The sequence below is a fragment of the Delphinapterus leucas genome, chromosome 15 (assembly GCF_059928025.1).
Source record: "Delphinapterus leucas isolate spDelLeu-1000000601 "Yukka" chromosome 15, BTC_Dleu_Yukka2, whole genome shotgun sequence".
Lineage (NCBI taxonomy): Eukaryota > Metazoa > Chordata > Mammalia > Artiodactyla > Monodontidae > Delphinapterus > Delphinapterus leucas.
In genome coordinates, this window is record NC_143143.1 from 67,296,003 (window position 1) to 67,313,415 (window position 17,413).

The window sequence follows — 17,413 nt, forward strand, 5'->3', positions numbered from 1 at the left end:
TGTGGCTCACGTTATATTTCTACTGGACAGTACTGGTCTTATGGGAGCTGAGTTGAAACACATTGATCCAGCATTTATTAGTGTCTGTTTAAGAGATTCTTGGTCTCTGCCCTTGGGACTTCAGACAGGATGGGGAGCGGGACAGGTATATCAACATGGAACTAAAAGTCACTGTGATAAATGTTTGAGTTGTCCATGTTCCAGGGTTCTGAGAAGAAATCTGGGTAGGCTTCACAGAAGAGGTGACTTTAGTGTTAAGCATTATAAGATGAATAGGAGTTCACAAGCTGGGTAAGGAAAAAGAGGGGCACTCCAAGCTAAGAGGTTGACAAGTACACAGGATGTTAGAAGAGATACAGGTAGTTCATTCTGGTCTGAACATGGTTTGTTTGGAGAAGAGGCTGGAGGTGGAGCTGGACAGTTGTAGAGCATTGAATGCCAGTAAAGTTTAGATCTGAGGGAGGTGCTGAGGCTAGGGAAAGGCTCTTAGGCAGGAAGTGGCTGGTCCAGATGTTAAGTGAGCTCACCCACCCAGCCTCCTCAAAAGCATGCAGCGAACAGACCAGACCTGGTTTGAATGTGAAAAATAAACTCTTTTATTTCAGTACTTGCTCTTTGTGGCTCAAAAGCACATCTACTGCTTGCTTGGAACCCAAAAGTATTTATAAAACCATAGAGAAATCGAGCGATATGTATACAGAATAGAACATATATATTTCGGCTCAAGTGCTTCTTCCTGTGCAAAGCAGAAAGTTCTAAGTGCATCAGCGTGACTTTCCCCAAATCCCTCTCTGGGATTTGGGGGACTCTGGAGTCTTTGACCCCACTCCAGATACAGAATTCTCCCCACTTCCGTCTTCCAGGCTGAGGGAGGCCCAGTCACATGGAGAGAACGAGGGGTAAAGTCAGAGATAGCAACTTGTGGGGTCCCCGAGCTTAGTCAGGGGCAAAGGCTGTGTTCCAGGGCCCTGGCTCTTCAAAGAGGGGTTGGCTGAGAAGCCAGCCTTGTTGGTGAGTGACCAGCACAGGCAACTAAGGCTCCTGTGAAGTCTACACATTGTGGTGGGTGGGGTCATGGGTAGGTCAGGGGCCTCCGGGGCTCTTTTCCCCTAGAACTGGGCTCTGAAGGAAGATGCCTGGGCACAGGTGGGGGACTCAGACAGGGCTGGGGGCAGGAAGGTGGTCATGGTCATGGTCTCATTCTCCAAAACATCCTGGCCTGTGACCTAAGGCTCTGTGAAGCCAGGGAGTAAGACTCGATGTCATTGGCAAGGCTGAGTCACACAAGGCACCAGAAGTGCAGAGCTGAAGGGGCCTTGGAGATGAGCTGGTTCAACCATTTTGTGACCAATGAGCAGACTGAGGCCCAGAGAGGGGAAGGCGGTGGCTGGCCAGACTTGGGGCTCAAACCCAGGGCTCTAACCCCTCCAATTTCCTCCCCACCTCCTCATCCTAACTAGATCCTTTTTGATCAGGCCCCAGATGGCCTCTCTGACAGTCAGGTCAGGGCTGGTGTGGTGAACAAGGCCCTGGACTCAGAGTCAGAAAGCACGGCTCCACTCCCGTACCTTCAGGCTTGCAAGTACCAGCGGTGCCAGGCGGGCCACCTCCCTTCTCCAAGCTGCAGTCTCCTCACTGACAAAGCGGCTCCCGCTCTGCAGTTTTCCATGGCAGTTACATGGGTTGGTGGCCGTGTGAGCCCAGGAAGCACTTAGTAGGTGCCTCACAATTGCGGCGTGCGGGGGTACTATTGGGCCAGGGCTGCTGGGATATGGGGGGAGCTTGGGTCTGGACTATTCCTGGGACCCTCCCGATCTGCACCTGCTCAGGCTCTGCCAACGGCCCCTGGGGCCTGGGCACAATCTGGGGAAGGGGTTCAGGACACCCCAGGGAGCTGAGTTCCTTGATCTGGTCACTGGGCACACTGTTTTTCGCCTGCTCCCGGGGAAGGGGCTCTGGAGTTGATCAAACAATATGGCAGGTGGTCAGTGGCTTTCCAAATGGCATCTGGGCTGGGAAGGGAGGCTGGAGTCCCTCCTCCCCGGCCCACCCCCCAGGCCCAGTCAGCCAAGATCAGGGCTCCTACTGTGGAGGCACAAAACATTCCTCACAGGTGAGGGAGGTGGGGAGCCAGGCTCAGGGGGACCAGATGGGCCGGAAGTACATTTGATTCCAAAGAGGCCCCATAGGCAGCCCACCCTGCCCTGGAGTCTGGGGCCCAATAAGGGGCAAATTTTGCTCATTACCTTGGGATAAAGATTGGGGTCAAGTTGGGGGCCCTCGGCTGGCACGGGGGCCCTTAGGAGGTGTTAACAATGACGTTCCTGAAGCCCTTCACGGCCTTCAGCCTGTCGCTCTCGAAGTTCACCACCAGCTTGTGGCGGCCCGCGTTCAGGGGCAGCAGGTCCACCCTCACCTTGACTTCCTCCCCCGCCTCCACGGGGTGCGGGCTGGGAGAGAGAGAGAAAGAGGGTGAGATCAGGGCCCTGGCCTGGTCCCCACAATGGGGACAGGCCAGGATGACACGTGACTACTGAGATCTTAGCCTAGAAACTCCATGGATGTATAGCTTTGTGCCGACAGAATAAAATGGGTCCCGCTCACCACTCCCCGAAGGCCTGGGCCATCTGCCCTCCTATGTGTAGAGGGGCTGGTGTGTGTGTGTGTGTGTGTGTGTGTGTGTGTGTGTGTACATGAAAGTGGATGGTGTGCTTGGGGGTAAGAGTGGATGCTCATGTGACCACATGCATGAAAATGCATTGAGCTGTACATACGTGACTTGCATGCTTTACTCTATGTAAATTACAATGAAAAAGTGAAAAAGAAGAAGTGTGTATGCTCGTAAGTGTACGTATATATAAATATGTATCCATGAGGGTACACCACACAGGCACGCATGTACACCTGTGTGTATGTGAGAACTTGGGTGTCCCGAGGTGGGTGCTTAGTGAATGTGTACCTGTTTAGGTTTGTGAACACATGTGCACAGAACGCAGCTAACGTGTGGGTATTTGGGCATAGACACGGGGGAATATTAGGCAGGTGTGTGGGTGGGTGTGTGTGTGGAAAGGGAGAAGAGGGGGTTACGGGCCTGGGTTCAGTGCCGGAGGGCGGCCTTCCCCCTGCAGCATCTGCCCTCTGCTCCCAGGCCCCCAAGCTGGAGGGACCAGCACTTACATTTCCACGGTCTTCTGCTCCTTGGTCAGGCCCGCCCCCTCCACGGTGAAGGTGCAGCCTGACAGCGGCACGGTGAGCGGGTTCCACAGGGACACCTCAGCCACCAGCTTGCGATTCTGCTTGGGCTCTCCCAGGATCTAGAGGAGGCATGGGGCAGATGTCAGGGGAAGCACGGAGGGAGAGCAGCCCACAGCCCCTCAAGGGCATGCAGGGTCCCAAATGGGCCATCTCCATCTTTGCTGCAGTTTGGCCCAATGTCTGCCCAGCTCCGCCGCTAACATCCCTCGCCTCATCTGGAAAACACAGATGATGGTACCTGCCCAGGCCTCCTTCATGGAGCTGAAGTGAGGCTCCATGCAACCCACAGGATGTTTAAAATGCCTCCCTCATTCTAGGGTCTAGGGTGGAAAGATCAGAGTCTTTGGAGCCAGGCTGATCTCTGCCCCTTTCTCACTGTGTGACCTTGGCAAAGTTACTACCCTCTCTGAGCCTTGGTTTCTTCATAGAAGAGAAATGCCTGACTGCAGGGTTCTCATGAGGATTAACTGAGCTAATATGTGCAAGCTCCTAGCAGACTGTCTGGCACACAGTGCTCACTCCCTCCTGCTCTGCTCTTTACCATTTATTTGTAACTGCAGCGTTTGGGGATCTGGGGCTGTGACTCCTCCAAGTGAATCACTATGATGACCATGAAGTTGGTGATAAGAATAGTCAGTTTTTATTGAGCCCTCATAATGTGCTGGATATGGTTCTATGTGCTTCCTGTAGACACACATTTAATCTTTACAACACCCATTTTATAGATGAAGAAATGGACTCCAGAGTCTGTGCCCTTAACAACACATCCTTTCCTGTCCCACCAGGGCCCCAGGACCTGGGAATCTAGCATTAGTAGTTTAGCTTTTAAGGGTCCATGAGTCTGAGATCCCTAAGTGCCATGATCCTACTACTCTGGGATTTTAGGATTCATTCCTAGAGGCTGTGAGTCCCAAATTCTGCTTCATGATGCTTTTCTTTGATGAACCTAGGATCTGAGGAACCTGGGGCATCAGAGATCTTGAGGTTGCAGGGAGGGAGGTGCATGCACGTGTGGGGACCTGTCCAGGGACCCAGGCCAGCCCTTACCCGAATCTTGATTTCTGGATTCTCCAGATAGATGTCCCTCTCAGCCAGCAGGTAGCTGTTGGCAGCTGGCTCGACGAACAGGCCCCGCACCTTGATGAGGTTCGACTCGGTCAGGTAGTCACAATACTTTTCGTAGAGGATTCGAAGGGGAATGCTCTTCTCTGCAGGAGGGGAGAGGGGAGAGCGCTCATGACATCTGAATCGTGGCCCCCACCTCTCCTATGGCATCTCCACAAGGCACAGAGAGGGCAAGGAATGAACTCGAGGTCACACAGCTGGTGAATGGAGGGGCATGTCCCAGCATTTGCCCTCACCTGCCCTGGCTCCAAGGCTCCCAAGGAGGAAGTGGGGAGGGGAGGCTTGGGCTTTAATCCTGCCTCTGCCCTTCACTGACTGGGGATGCTGGGCAAGTCACTCCACCTCTCAGGACCTCCATTTCCCCCCATGAGGTCGGTAGAATTGTACCCATTTACAGATGAGGAAACACTTCTGCCAGTAAGTGTTCAGATCAGGAGAGCTGGCCCTGCTTGGCCACTGTCTGACTGTGTGAGCCTGGGAAGATGACCTCCCCTCTCTGTTCCCTCTCTGTTCCCTGGGACATCTGGCACCCGCTGGGCACAGCTAAGATAAGAGGTCATTTCAGAGCAAAAGCCACACAAGTGATAGGGGTGAGAAAAAAGCCGGCAGGGCCAACCCCTCCCGCTGCAGAGAAGCAAAGTGTGGATTGCAGCCCCATTTCTCTGACAAGAACACTGAAGCCTTAGGGCACCAGGAGTCAGCTTACAGAAGGCAGGAAGGAGCAGTGAAAAGGGCACGGGACTGATTCTCCACAGGTCCTGCTTGTTCACTCGGTCACAGGGAACCTTGGGAAAAATCCCTTCTGCTCCTCGGGCTTCCCCCCATCAAACAACAATGTTGGAGGGATGGTCTTGGGGCTCCATGGAGCCCAGCCAACCTCTCCTCACTGTCCCAGTGCCATGATGGGAGATGCTGTTTCTTCTTTTTCTGCCATCTGTCCCCTCCGTCCCTGCACTAGACCAGCGTTTCCCAAACTCCAGCCATTCATGTGATTTTTCACATGTCTGAGTAACTCCTCATTAAATAATTTTTCTTTCAGTCCCCACGCTTTACACTTTTTAACCTTTTTTGCTTAGGGAACCTTTTCATCATTATTTGCAGAAAACCTGTCTCGTTTACCATAAGTAGAAGGAAGCTGGTAAAAACAAACCCCAGCAAACAAAGTCATGTTTATTCAATTCGGGCCGATATTCTCATCTGCTGAGGGCTCTGAGTTTGAGATCTGAGCTTACTGTTAAAAAGGGAGGTTAGCAAGGGTCTGGGGTGCCCGGGCCAGTGAGCACCCATTGAGAGGTCCTCTCTAGGGCCGTGAAGGCCCGAACAGACGGTCACCTTCTCTCTGCATGAGTCAAGGTCCAGTTCCTGGCTGGGCACATTGGTGTTCCCCGTCCCACTCTCTGGAAAATGTGTGCCCAGCCCTCTAGTCACTCATTCCTGGGGTGGATCTGACCCAACCTCTGCTCAGATGGCGTGGGGGGAAAACAAAAAAACCAAAGCTTCTGCCAAAAAGGACAAAAAGGAGTGAAAGTTCCTGGGTCAGGACCTGGTGGAGCAGAGTAGAAACTCTGACCAGCTTCACAGGAAAGAAGGAAACCATTGTCCTCCAGGAGCCTGGAGGAGGTGGCCCCAGCTGTTAACTTTTCCAGGAGGCTTAGGCCAGGGTGGGGCTGGACCTTTGAGAACTGCTGTCTACAGGCCAGGGGCCTTGGCCTTGGCTTCGGGCCAGATGCTGGCTGAAAGAGGGAAACATTTGTGGTTAGTGTCTATTCATTCCTTAGATGATTCCTTTGATCATCACAGAGATCACGCTGCCTGCATTCCTCATGACCCACCTGGAGGGGTGAGGGTATCCAGAGAGAGAGAAGGGGTGGGTGGCAGGAAGGGAGAGAGCAAGGAGGCGGGGTGGGGTCAGCTGGATTCAATTCAGCTGTCCTAGGCCTGGCTTCCTGTCCGCTAGCACATGGAAATCCCCCAGATCTTATCATCAAAGAATAACCAGCAACTCAGCCAAAGTTCAGGGTCTCACAGGGTGGGAGAATCACTCTCAGGTTGACTTTGGCCTTGGAGGCCTCAATAGGGCATCCTGGCCTAGGCCCACCTGAGGGCAACACGCAGTACCACTGCCCTTCTCTGCCCTCTCCCGACAGGCTGTGCCCCTCAGAGGTCTCCGTAGCAGGAGGGACCCCTCCGCTGTGAACACATCCCCAGGAAGAAACCCTGGCGGCTGTGGCTGAAGCAGAAGAATGCTGCGAAGGGCCTGAGGGTATCTGGGAGGCAAAGGGTGACCCAACAGCAGCCTGGGTGGAAGTTATTCTGGCATCCCTGGCTCAGGTTGGAGTTCACCTTATGATACACATTCCAGGAAAGGCACTTCCTCCCTTTGAAGCGGTTCTGAGCGTGAGGAAGAACTGACACGTGTGCATTCACACAAAAGGGCTGGAAGGGCTCTTCAAAGATGAGCCAGCCTTTGTACAAATGGGGAACCCGGGGCCTGGAATGGAGAAGAGAAATACCCAGGAGCCCACATCCTGTGGGCAGAATTGCAGGAACTAGGACCTCGGTATCCTGACCACCCCACACACCTGTAGGGATGGAGCCCTGCCCCTGACTCGGGGCCTGGATGTGGAGATGAGAGCTGAGTCCTCTGCACACCAGCAAGGTTGGCAGTGACTCAGGAAGCACTGAGCCCGGCCCTGAGACCATTGCCTGGCACAGCAGGGTTCAGGAAAGATGCTTTTCAGCCTCCCCACACCTGTTGGCACTTGCTCAGCGGAAAAGTGAAGAGCCCTGCCGTGTCCAGGCACCATCATACACTTTCTAGATCTTTCCTGAGCACACATCTCCTTTGCAGCCCATGAGGGGCATGCTAATGCCCCATTTGATGGATGAGTGTGATTCAAGGCCCAAGGTTATACATCTAGAAGGCGGGAGAGGTTCTTCCCTGGTGGTCCAGTGGTTAAGACTCCGAGTTCCCAATGCAGGGGGCACAGGTTGTATCCCTGGTCGGAGAACTAAGATCCCACATGCCACATGGCGCAGCCAAAATTAATAATAATAATAGAAGGTGGGAGAGGCCAGATTCAAAGCCAAGTCTGGCCTCTGAACACGCCTTTTAGCAGCATAAGTGTTGGGGCCCCAGCCCTGGTGCCACGTGGCTCTGCCCCTAGAGTCTGCTGCTGCTCAGGGACCCTGACAGAGGGTCTGCTCTGTCCCGGCGTGTGGCTCCAGGGTGCCTGAGGTGGGCCTGAGATAGAGGCCCCAGGGTTGACTGATGTTCTACTCAGATCATGCTGACCCCAGGTCCTCTCCCAACTCGAAGACCCCCCTTCTGCCCTCCCCATGTCCACAGGCTCCAAGTGCAGGAACAGAGAATGGGCTGCTGGGGGGGATAGGAGACTGGGCTCCGTGCTGCCTCCCTAAGTGACCTCGGCAGCCGCAACCCCTCTCAGGGTCTCCAGCTTAATTTTAGGGAGATAACCAGTAGTGGTGACAAAGCCAGCAGTGAAAAAAGGGATCAAGGGGACGATGACTGTGCAGGCGTCCGACCAAGAAGCCAGAGCGACAGAGCCTCTGCCCAGGGTTGAGGGCTGGAGGAGCTACTGACATCATTTCAGCCCCAAACGGGGAAGGGGATCTGCTCCCAGGGAGGTCGGGCCAGGCACTGGAGCCATGGAAGAGGAGAAGATCAGGGCTTTTCCTTTCCTATCACTGTTAGAGCCACACTGTCCAGTATGGCAGCTTCCGGTCACATGCGGCTGTTTAAGTGAAATTAAAACTTTAGTCCCATAATTACACCAGCCACACTGCAAGCGCACAACAGCCACATGGAGCTAGTGGCCACCATACTGGACAACGCAGATACAGGACATCCTTATATCACAGAAAGTTCTCTGGGTAGTGCTGGTCTTGAATCTCTTCTCTCTGAGCCTGAGAACCTCCAGAGAAATAGGAGAGGTTCTCAAAGGGGCTCTGGGGAGAGGCACCTGTAGTGTGAGTTGCTGGAGACAGAGGAAAGGAATTTGCTGGAAGGGGCAGCAGAGAGTCTGGGAAAGCAGTCAGGGGTCCTGCAAAGATGAGATGGAATGAAATAGAATAGTTGCTACGAGTACAGGTTCAAGTCTCCGTCCTGTCACTTCCTGTGTGGCCTTGGGAAAGTTACTTAACCTCTCTGTGCTCAGTCTTCTCATCTGGAAAATGGGGCCATAAAAGAATCCACCTCCTACTTTTGTTATAAGAAGGAACTGGGTTGCTATTTATAAAGTGCCAAGGACAGGGCCTGACCCACAGTGAGGGCAATGGGAGTGTCTGTGAGGTAGATGGCACACGTTCAGCTCTCAGGGCACGGCCTAGCATGTCGTCAGGGTGGTCAACAGCTGCTCCAGGAACACAGGGCCTTACCAGAGAAAGGCTCCAGGGAAAAGTTGAGCAGGTCCTTGGTGCCACACTTGGGTCCCAGGATCCCGTTGTAGCTGACGGTGCGGGCACAGAGCAGGAGGCAGCCAGCGTGGTCCTCGGCAGTGTTGTTGGTGATGTGGGCAAAGACGTCAAAGTCGCTGCCCCTGTTCATGCCCTGGCCCGCACGGATCCGCATGGCCACCCCTGTCTCCTCTTTATCAGCCAGTTTGTTCTGGTGGTTGGCCCTTGTGAAGGCTTCCCTCTCCTCTGCGGACCCTGTGGGGACAGGGGAGAGAGCTTCATCACAGCTGGAAGGGGGATCAATGAGAAGGAGGCTGGGAGCAGGGCAAGCTGGCTTCTCAGAGTTCTGGTGACTCAGAGCACCCCCTGAGGGAGCCCCTTCTTTACATTACTGTGCCAGGAGGAGGAAAGAGTATTTTATTTACTTTCCACAAGTGAGCTCCTATACATCCCTCAAAACCCATCCCCAAATGACCCCTCTTCCAGGACGCCTTCTCTGACTCCTCCTTTCCCAGGATGAAAGAGTCACAATGTCTTTTGGAGTTTCATAGCTGCCTATTGCCTGTCATGGTGTTTTGGCCCACCAGGTTTTTTTTCTGTTCATATGCTTACACTCTCAAGCCTCTTGAGGACTAAGACTGTGTTTTACTTAATCTTAAGTCATACCCAATGCCTACAACAGTGTTTGGTGCCTAGTAGGCACTGATACAATGAGAACTTTCTCACCTCTAAGCATTTGCACAGGGACCAATTCTACCTGAAATCCTTTCCCTCCTTTCTCTACCTGTTGAGCTTTCCAGCAGGAATGACTGCCCCCTGCTTTATATTCCATTTACTTCTCCCCATGTGCCTTTTATTTTTGTCCCCAGTGTTGTTGGGTACATATTTATTTCTTCTATCAAATCATCAGCTCTAGACCTTTCAGAGGCCAGGGAAAGCATCTTTTCCTTCTGTTTTAGCCCTTCCCACTGGAGCACGGCCGCTTAATACCCAATCCCAAGTCAGCCCTGGAGAGTCAACGGGGGTCAGATAAAGCCTGTGGTTTCTTAGTCACTTCTGTGAACCCTACTGTGCTTGGCACACCGTAGATGCTTAGAAAATATCTGTCTATTGAACTGGCCATTGGATGTGCTCAAATCCAATTTTTAAAATAAACCACATCTTTTTCCCACTACTGATTTAATATTAGTAGCAGAAAGAAGCTTCATCTTTGTGTCTGATTGAGCCCATCTTATTATCTTTAAGTTTCTTTTGGTCCATTTCTCTTTAAACCTTTCCAATCTACCTTCATGCCCACTTCCCCACCTGTGTTTGAAATGCTAAAACAATTAACACTACAGAGTTCCAGGAACTTCTCTTCCGTGGCCCCTCTGGACTTCCAAGCCTCTTCAGCACAAATACGTTGCAATAAAAAAGCATGAAGGGGGCTTCCCTGGTGGCGCAGTGGTTGAGAGCCTGCCTGCTGATGCAGGGGACACGGGTTCGTGCCCCGGTCCGGGAAGATCCCACATGCCGCGGAGCGGCTAGGCCCGTGAGCCATGGCCGCTGAGCCTGTGCGTCCGGAGCCTGTGCCCCGCAACGGGAGAGGCCACAACAGTGAGAGGCCCGTGTACCGGAAAAAAAAAATAAAAATAAAAAAGCATGGAGGGACCTCCCTGGTGGTCCAGTGGTTAAGACTCCGTGCTCCCAATGCAAGGGGCCCGGCTTTGATCCCTGGTCGGGGAACTAGATCCCTCATGCTGCAACTAAAGATCCCGCATGCTACAACTAAAGATCACGCATGCTGCAGCTAAGACCCAGTGCAGCCAAATAAATAAAATAAAGATTAAAAAAAAAAGCATGGAATTGACCATCTATTGTTGGAGCTCCCACCACTAATAAGCTCTGTTAAACAACATGGACATCATGATTTTTCTGTGAAGATGAAAGCCTCTCTTGTATAACAGCCATCCCTTTCAGTTTTACTGAGTCAAACCAACAAAGAAAGTGAGGCTTAAAAACCAAATGAAATCTTTTTGTGGAATATAGAATTCTTTTCTAAATGAATGATCCTTTACCACTGTCCCCCTGCCCCCAGTGTGTTTGTCAAGTTTGCACCTGATTCTAAGGAATTTCTTGAAATGGAGAGTAACCTACAGATCATTGTTGTTTGCAAGCTGCCAGAAAACACACACACACACACACACACACACACACACACACACACACACACACGCCCTCTGGGCTGGTAAACAAGCTGCTTATCCGCAAGGCAGTGATAAGCCGAGGGCCCCTACCCTCCGGGTACTTGTAGGTGTGGGTAATGTCCTCCCGCTCATCTCTGCCCACGCTCTTTGTGCTGATCTTCTGCCCCACGACCAGGGAGTGGTTGATGGACTTGTGCATGGACCCATCATCCTGCCGGATCCAGTCCACCACGTCGGCGTTGACCTCGGCAAAGACAAAAGGGGCGTCGTACTTGGTGCTCAGGTCGCCCACCTTGATGGCACGAACGGGAACCGGGCCACAGCAGTATGTCCCTGGTTGGGAGGAGGAGAAGGGTAAGACGAGCCTGGGCTGAGGGGAGGGTGGTACCTCCAGAATCTTCCACAATTCAACCACACGTAGCCGGAAACCTAGAGACCATATAGCCTTTGACTCAGGGATTCCATTTCTAAGAAGGCAGCATCAGGTAAGAATTAAGAATTCCAGGGAAGGGAGTTCCTTGGTGGTCTAATGGTTAGGACTCTGCGCTTTCACTGCCGGGGCCCTGGGGTTCAACCCCTGGTTGGGAAACTGAGATCTTACAAGGCATGCAACAAGACAAAAAAAAAAAAGAATTCCAGGGGACCCTGGAACCCAGCTTCTGGGGTTCAAAGCTCAGTCTCTTATTAGCTGTGTGACCTTGGAGAAGTCACTTACCTTCTCTGAGTCCTGGCTTCACGTGGGGATACTTGTACCTACCTAATGAGGATTGGCAAACACTTATCTCTATGTGTTTGATAAACAGAAGTGTATCCCAAGGCACTTAAGGAAGTGAGGGAGCCAACTGTAGGCAGTACTTTACAGGGGTGTGTGTCTGTCTGGTTTCCTGCCCACACTGAGAGTAGCAGTCAGTGTCTGACACTGACTCAGGGAGTGTGTGCTAACGAAATGAACAAGAGAGCTAGATGTTTATCTGGGTGTGGTTTACCACTGCCTCAAACTGGTCACAAATTTAAATGTTGAGGACTAGAGGCTTGGTAGCTATATTACAGTGCGTCCATTTGATGGAATGTGGTAACATTAAATTAAAATTAAAATCACAGAAAACTATCTGATAGAGAAATGCTAACGATATATGGAGAAGTGACAGGGCCAGGATGAAAGTCCATGTGCAGGAAGAGTTCTTAACCTGGGGTCCATGGAACCCACAAGGCACAGCAAATAGAATTCAGGAGTTCATAAACTTGGATGGGAAAAAATTACATCATTATTTTCACTTCCTTCGACTGTGAAAGACCAAAAACCACAGTCTTAGGTGCACTTATGACTTGTCACTCATAAGAACCACAGATATTTTTATCTCTCTTTATAGTTGTTACAGATAACCGGAAATATAGATTGCATTCATCTCTACCACAAAATTATGGAACTTATTGATTCTACTAATAAATCTTGTTATATAGAGCATATATTACTATATCATAAATTTATTTAAAAATTTTTGATAACTATATTGCAATGTAATTGAACCCTAGGTGTTATATTGTGTGTATTTAAAATATTATTCTGAGGAATGATTCATTTGAAATTATTGGAAGCTGTGTGTGAATGTTAATGAAATTTCTTGGGGGGAAGAGGACAAAGATGCTATTTGACTTTTTTTCTCTGTGCTTCTCCATATTTTCTGTTTTCCACAATGTGCATGAATTACTTTTCAAATTATAAAAGAGGTGTTTTATAAAATATCAATGAGGTCCCCCAACACTCAATGTTCTTTGGAGTCAGCCAGACCTGGGTTAGCATCCCAGCTCTGCCCCTCTCCAGCTGAGGAGCCCCTCTGCTGGGTGGGTCCCCTCCAGCCTCTGTTTCTTCATCTCAGTAATGGGGCCACACCTGCCTACCCACCTTCACTCTTCTCCTGGGGCGTGGGGTCCAGGGCCTGCCACCCCTCGTATCCCGGCTGCAAGTCAGGCCTGGTCATCCACGACTCCACCCAGCAGTGGAAGTTCCTGTTGGGGAAACAAAGCAGAACGTGGACCAGGACTCTCACGCAAACGTTCACGGTCACCTCCTGTGGGCTGTCCACACTCGCCTTGTCCTAAGCTGACCCCAGAACATCCCATCCCACACTTTGCTCTTCCTCTGGGGGCCCCAGTTGGGTGCTCCCAACTACACTGGGAGTCCTCAACCCCTCTCCCCAACTCCTTTCCCCTCTCAGTGGCTCTGCATGCCCAGCTGACCGGACCTCCTAATTTCTCGACTCTTCTTTCTTCTTTTTTTTTTTTTTTTTTTTGTTGTTGTTGTTTTTTTGTTTTGTTTTGTTTTGGTTTTTTTTGCGGTACGTGGGCCTCTTACTGTTGTGGCCTCTCCCGTTGCGGAGCACAGGCTCCGGACGCGCAGGCTCAGCGGCCATGGCTCACGGGCCCAGCCGCTCTGTGGCATGTGGGATCTTCCCGGACCGGGGCACAAACCCGTGTCCCCTGCATCGGCAGGCAGACTCCCAACCACTGCGCCACCAGGGAAGCCCCGACTCTTCCTTCTTTATCAGCTCACAGGCTCCGCCTGGATTCAGACCCCACCACCACCCACCTGGACCACAGCCCCGCCCCCTGCTTCCGATCTGTCCCCCCGGTCATCAGCACACCCCTCTCCAGTCTGAAGCCTTTGGAATCAAGACCAGACCCCCAGCCTGGCAGTGCAGACCCCGGACGGTGTGTTCTCCCTGATGCCCTTTCATGCTCCCTGCATTGACTTTCCTTCCTCTTGGCCTTTGCTCCTGCTGTCCCCCTCCTGGAGCCTCTCCAAGGCCCGCTTCCTTTTGTCCAAATACTGTTCAACTTTTAAACCCAGTTCAAATGTGACCTCCTCTGAGAAATCGCCCCAAGTTTCCTCTCCAGGGGATCCTTCCCACTGAGCGCCCCCCTCACCAGATCATCTCGCTCTTGTCACTCTGGATCTCCCCAAACTCATTGCGGAAGTACTCGATGAGCAGGTTGCTGTTCTGGTCGTGGGCCGAGTTATAGTTGGTCACGACGCGGGTGGGGACGCCGAGGCACCGCAGCACTGGGTCGGGGGACACAATGGAGAGAGCTTAGGGGATGAGCTGAGGCCCTAGACACATCTGCTCTGCTTGGCCTCCACGTGCCCATCTGTACCCCAGGGAGCACTGCACACTGGTAAGGGTGTGCCATCCCTTTGCCCGGACAATGGCACCCACCTCGTTTGTTGGCCCATGTCCACTCTTTCCCTTTCACATCACAGATAACAAAAGACTCTAAATGCAAATCTGACATTAACAGTCCTCTGCTAAACCCTCAATGGCTACCCACAGCCCTCGAGGTCAAGGCCAGACCTCCATCGCGGCCCTTACCCTGGAGGGTCTGGCCCCTGACCACCTCCTGCGCACTTTGCTCCAGCCACACTGGCCTCGCTGCTCCTCCAGCACTCCATGCTGCCAACAGCCCCAGGACATTGGCATATGCTGTACCCTGGGCCAGGAAGGCCACCCGGCCGGGTTTAGATTACCCCATCATTTGCATTCATAGCAAAACTGGCGATGCATCATCATTCTCAATATACAGGTGTGCGAGGGATTCTTTCATTTGTCCTCTGAGGGCAGTGAGCGAGCTGTCTTATTTTATATCCCCAGAGCCCAGCACAGGCCTGGCACAGGCTAATTTGTCAAATGGGATGAAGGAGTGGGTGAAGTAGAAAGAAAAGGAGGAAGGGAAGGAACGACAGAGATTCAGAGTGAGGAGTGGACAGCGGGGCAAGCAGAAGAGGGAACAAAGGTCAGGAGCCCTTCCGTTCCAGCCCCAGCTGCTTCAGGCTGTGTGGCCTGAGGCCAGTCCCTTCGCCTCTCTAGGCCTTGTTTCCTCCTCTCTAGCCCGGGGTTCAGGTGCACTGGGACTCCATCGTGGACCAGGAGGGCCTGCATTTGGGCCTCAGCACAGTTTACAGAGAGCCCAGAGTAACTGGGAAAGGGACTGGTGTTGGAATGATAGGTGACAAAGAGGCAGGATATCAAGTGGCATCTATAGACCACAGAGGAGGGACGAAGACCCCGGGCACGAATCCTGCCCAAATGGTGATGCTAGGTGCTCCTGACAGAGGGAATTATGGGTGTTTTTCCTCCTTCATTTTGTTATGTTACTTATTATGTAAAATGTAAAAGTAACATATTCTCAGGGTAAGGTAAAGAAAGTAGCATCTAAAAAAAGAAGTGCAACAGAAAGCCCTACTAAATACAATCTGTAGGACCTTTGGTTTACTTTTAGTTTTGATTGAGGCTGAGTCTCTGAGACGGGGGAGGGGCAGGGATGTGACCTTTGCCCTGTGCCCAACATCAACCAGGGCAAGAGCTTCCCCGATGGCCCTGGATTCTGGCCGGGAGACATGAGGGCACTGGGAGGAGGAAGGAAGGAGCAGCTGTGACCCTTCACCTCTTGCCTGGTTCCTGTGCCCTTTAACTTGGGTAGAGTCTGGATGCTCTGCTGCCCGTGGCGAGGGCTGATGTCCCAACCCCAGGCCTTGCCCCACCATGTGACAGGTTTCAGAGTACAGACCTGAGGCTTGGGGAGACCTGTCGCCGCTGCCCAGGGAGCAAGGCTCCACTCCTGTCCCAGGGATGGTGTCCCGGGAGGCCCCATCATCACAGTCTAAGGCCAGGAGGCTGGCCTTAGAGGGGCGGGCCCACCTCGTTCCAAGCCTGGCTGTGCCGCTCACCAGCTGTGCAACCTTGGCCACGCCACTTCTCTTCTCTGAGCCTCCGTTTCCTCCTCTAAGAGGAGCTAATAATAGCAGCTTGTAATGATTCAGAGGGTAATGGGTATGGGCAGCCTGGCCGAACAGAAAAGTGTGTCACAGTGCCCATCACTGCAAACGTCCATCCGATCACTGTCATCCGACTTATGGACACAGAGAAAATGCCCCAAGATCCAGCTGAGGAATCCCAGCTGCCCCGGAAACCCACAAACCCCACCTAACTTGAACCAGAGACTGTGCTAAGTGACATCTCCCCGGTTCCTAAGAGCCCCCTGGGACTTGGGTCAGTTACTGCTGTCTCCATTTTACACATGAGGAAACAGGCTTGGAGACACCAGTTCTCTTGCCCAAGTCCTCCCAGGGGCCAGAGGCAGAGCTGGAATTCAACCCGGGCAGTCCATCTCGAGTCCCTGGGTCGATCCACCATTCGGCTCCCTGCAGAAACCCCGTGACCACGGGGGTCAGACGCCCCCTTATTTGACCAAATCTCCCTGGCTCCGTTACCCATCAGGCCTGGGAGAAGTCTGCAGGGACCCGGGCTCACAGAAGCCAAGGGCGGTTCCAGGCCCGCTCACATCCCGTGTGCCGCTCACCAGTGCAGGCCACAGCAGCAAAGACCCAGCACTGGCCATACTTGACGCGCTGGCAGCTGTCATTCTTCCAGCGACGCAGGATGTCCACGCTGCCGATCCAGAACATGGGGCTGATGCCATCCCTGTAGTTGTTGTCCCAGCGTCCCAGCAGCACGCCCTGGTCATCATTGCAGTTGACCTGCAACCAGCGAGAGCATCAGAGGGACCAAGCCTGGGGAAAGGGTGACGGCTGCACTAGGGTGGGCATGAGTTCAGCACATGGTGAAAGGCAGGGAAGGGCGTTCCAGGTTGAAGGAATAGCAGGTGCAAAGATCCCAAGGTGTGACAGACTGGGAGGTTAGAGATGGTTGGCGCTGGAGAGAGAAGCGGGAGGGAGGAGGTAGAGAGGGGTCAAGGTCGTGAGGGTGATGCTGGAGATGTGAATTTGTCCGTGGAGTGGAAGGGGAGTGACACGGCGTGACCTGAGTTTTACAAAGACCCCCTCTGGCCCCTGCCCAGATTGTGTCATTTGCCCCCAGACTCCCAGAACCTCGAGAATAAAATGCAGCCTCCTGACCGTGGCCCTGAGGCCTGCACCGTCTGGCCCTGCCCCCTCTGCAGCCCACCTGCATCCGACCCTCCTGCTTGTGCTCTGCTCCAGCCAAACCGGCCCCTCTTTTGCTCCTCAAACCTGCCACAGCCGCCCCTCCTCAGGGAGCCTTTGCACAAGCTGTCCCCTCTGCCTGGGATGCTCTTATCTTCCCAGTTACTACGTCAACTCGGGACTCATCACCCAGGGAGGTCCCCCAGCCCCTTGCTGGCGTTAGGCCCTGTGTTCAGACACTGTCACACATCTGGCCCCTTTGGCGAGTGCATCGTAATTTATGACTGTGCACTCGTGTGATACTGTGGTTCCGCCTGTCTCCTCCCACACACACCCTAGAACGGAAGCTCTATGAAGTTAGAGACCATTCATGTCTTACACCTGCTTTTCCCTGGTGCCTAGGATGTGGGTGGCACTTGACGAATACTTGCTGGATGGGTGAGTGAATGAATGAATGAATGGATTGCTTTGAGGGACCACATGGCATTACCCG

At 52.7% G+C, this 17,413-nt stretch overlaps 1 protein-coding gene across 1 annotated transcript in view; it reads right to left on the reverse strand.

Moving 5' to 3' along the window:
- Positions 1 to 545: 545 nt before the first annotated feature.
- TGM2 (transglutaminase 2) overlaps positions 546 to 17,413 on the reverse strand; it is a 32,467-nt gene continuing 15,599 nt past the window's right edge. Inside the window, exons 6-13 of the mRNA XM_089895433.1 lie at positions 16,338 to 16,515; positions 13,908 to 14,043; positions 12,886 to 12,989; positions 11,073 to 11,315; positions 8,779 to 9,051; positions 4,303 to 4,463; positions 3,178 to 3,314; positions 546 to 2,450 (exon numbers count right to left, since the gene is read on the reverse strand). Of these exons, the coding sequence (XP_089751559.1) occupies positions 2,300 to 2,450; positions 3,178 to 3,314; positions 4,303 to 4,463; positions 8,779 to 9,051; positions 11,073 to 11,315; positions 12,886 to 12,989; positions 13,908 to 14,043; positions 16,338 to 16,515 (1,383 nt within the window). The 3' untranslated portion in view covers positions 546 to 2,299. The remainder of the gene's footprint in view (positions 2,451 to 3,177; positions 3,315 to 4,302; positions 4,464 to 8,778; positions 9,052 to 11,072; positions 11,316 to 12,885; positions 12,990 to 13,907; positions 14,044 to 16,337; positions 16,516 to 17,413) is intronic.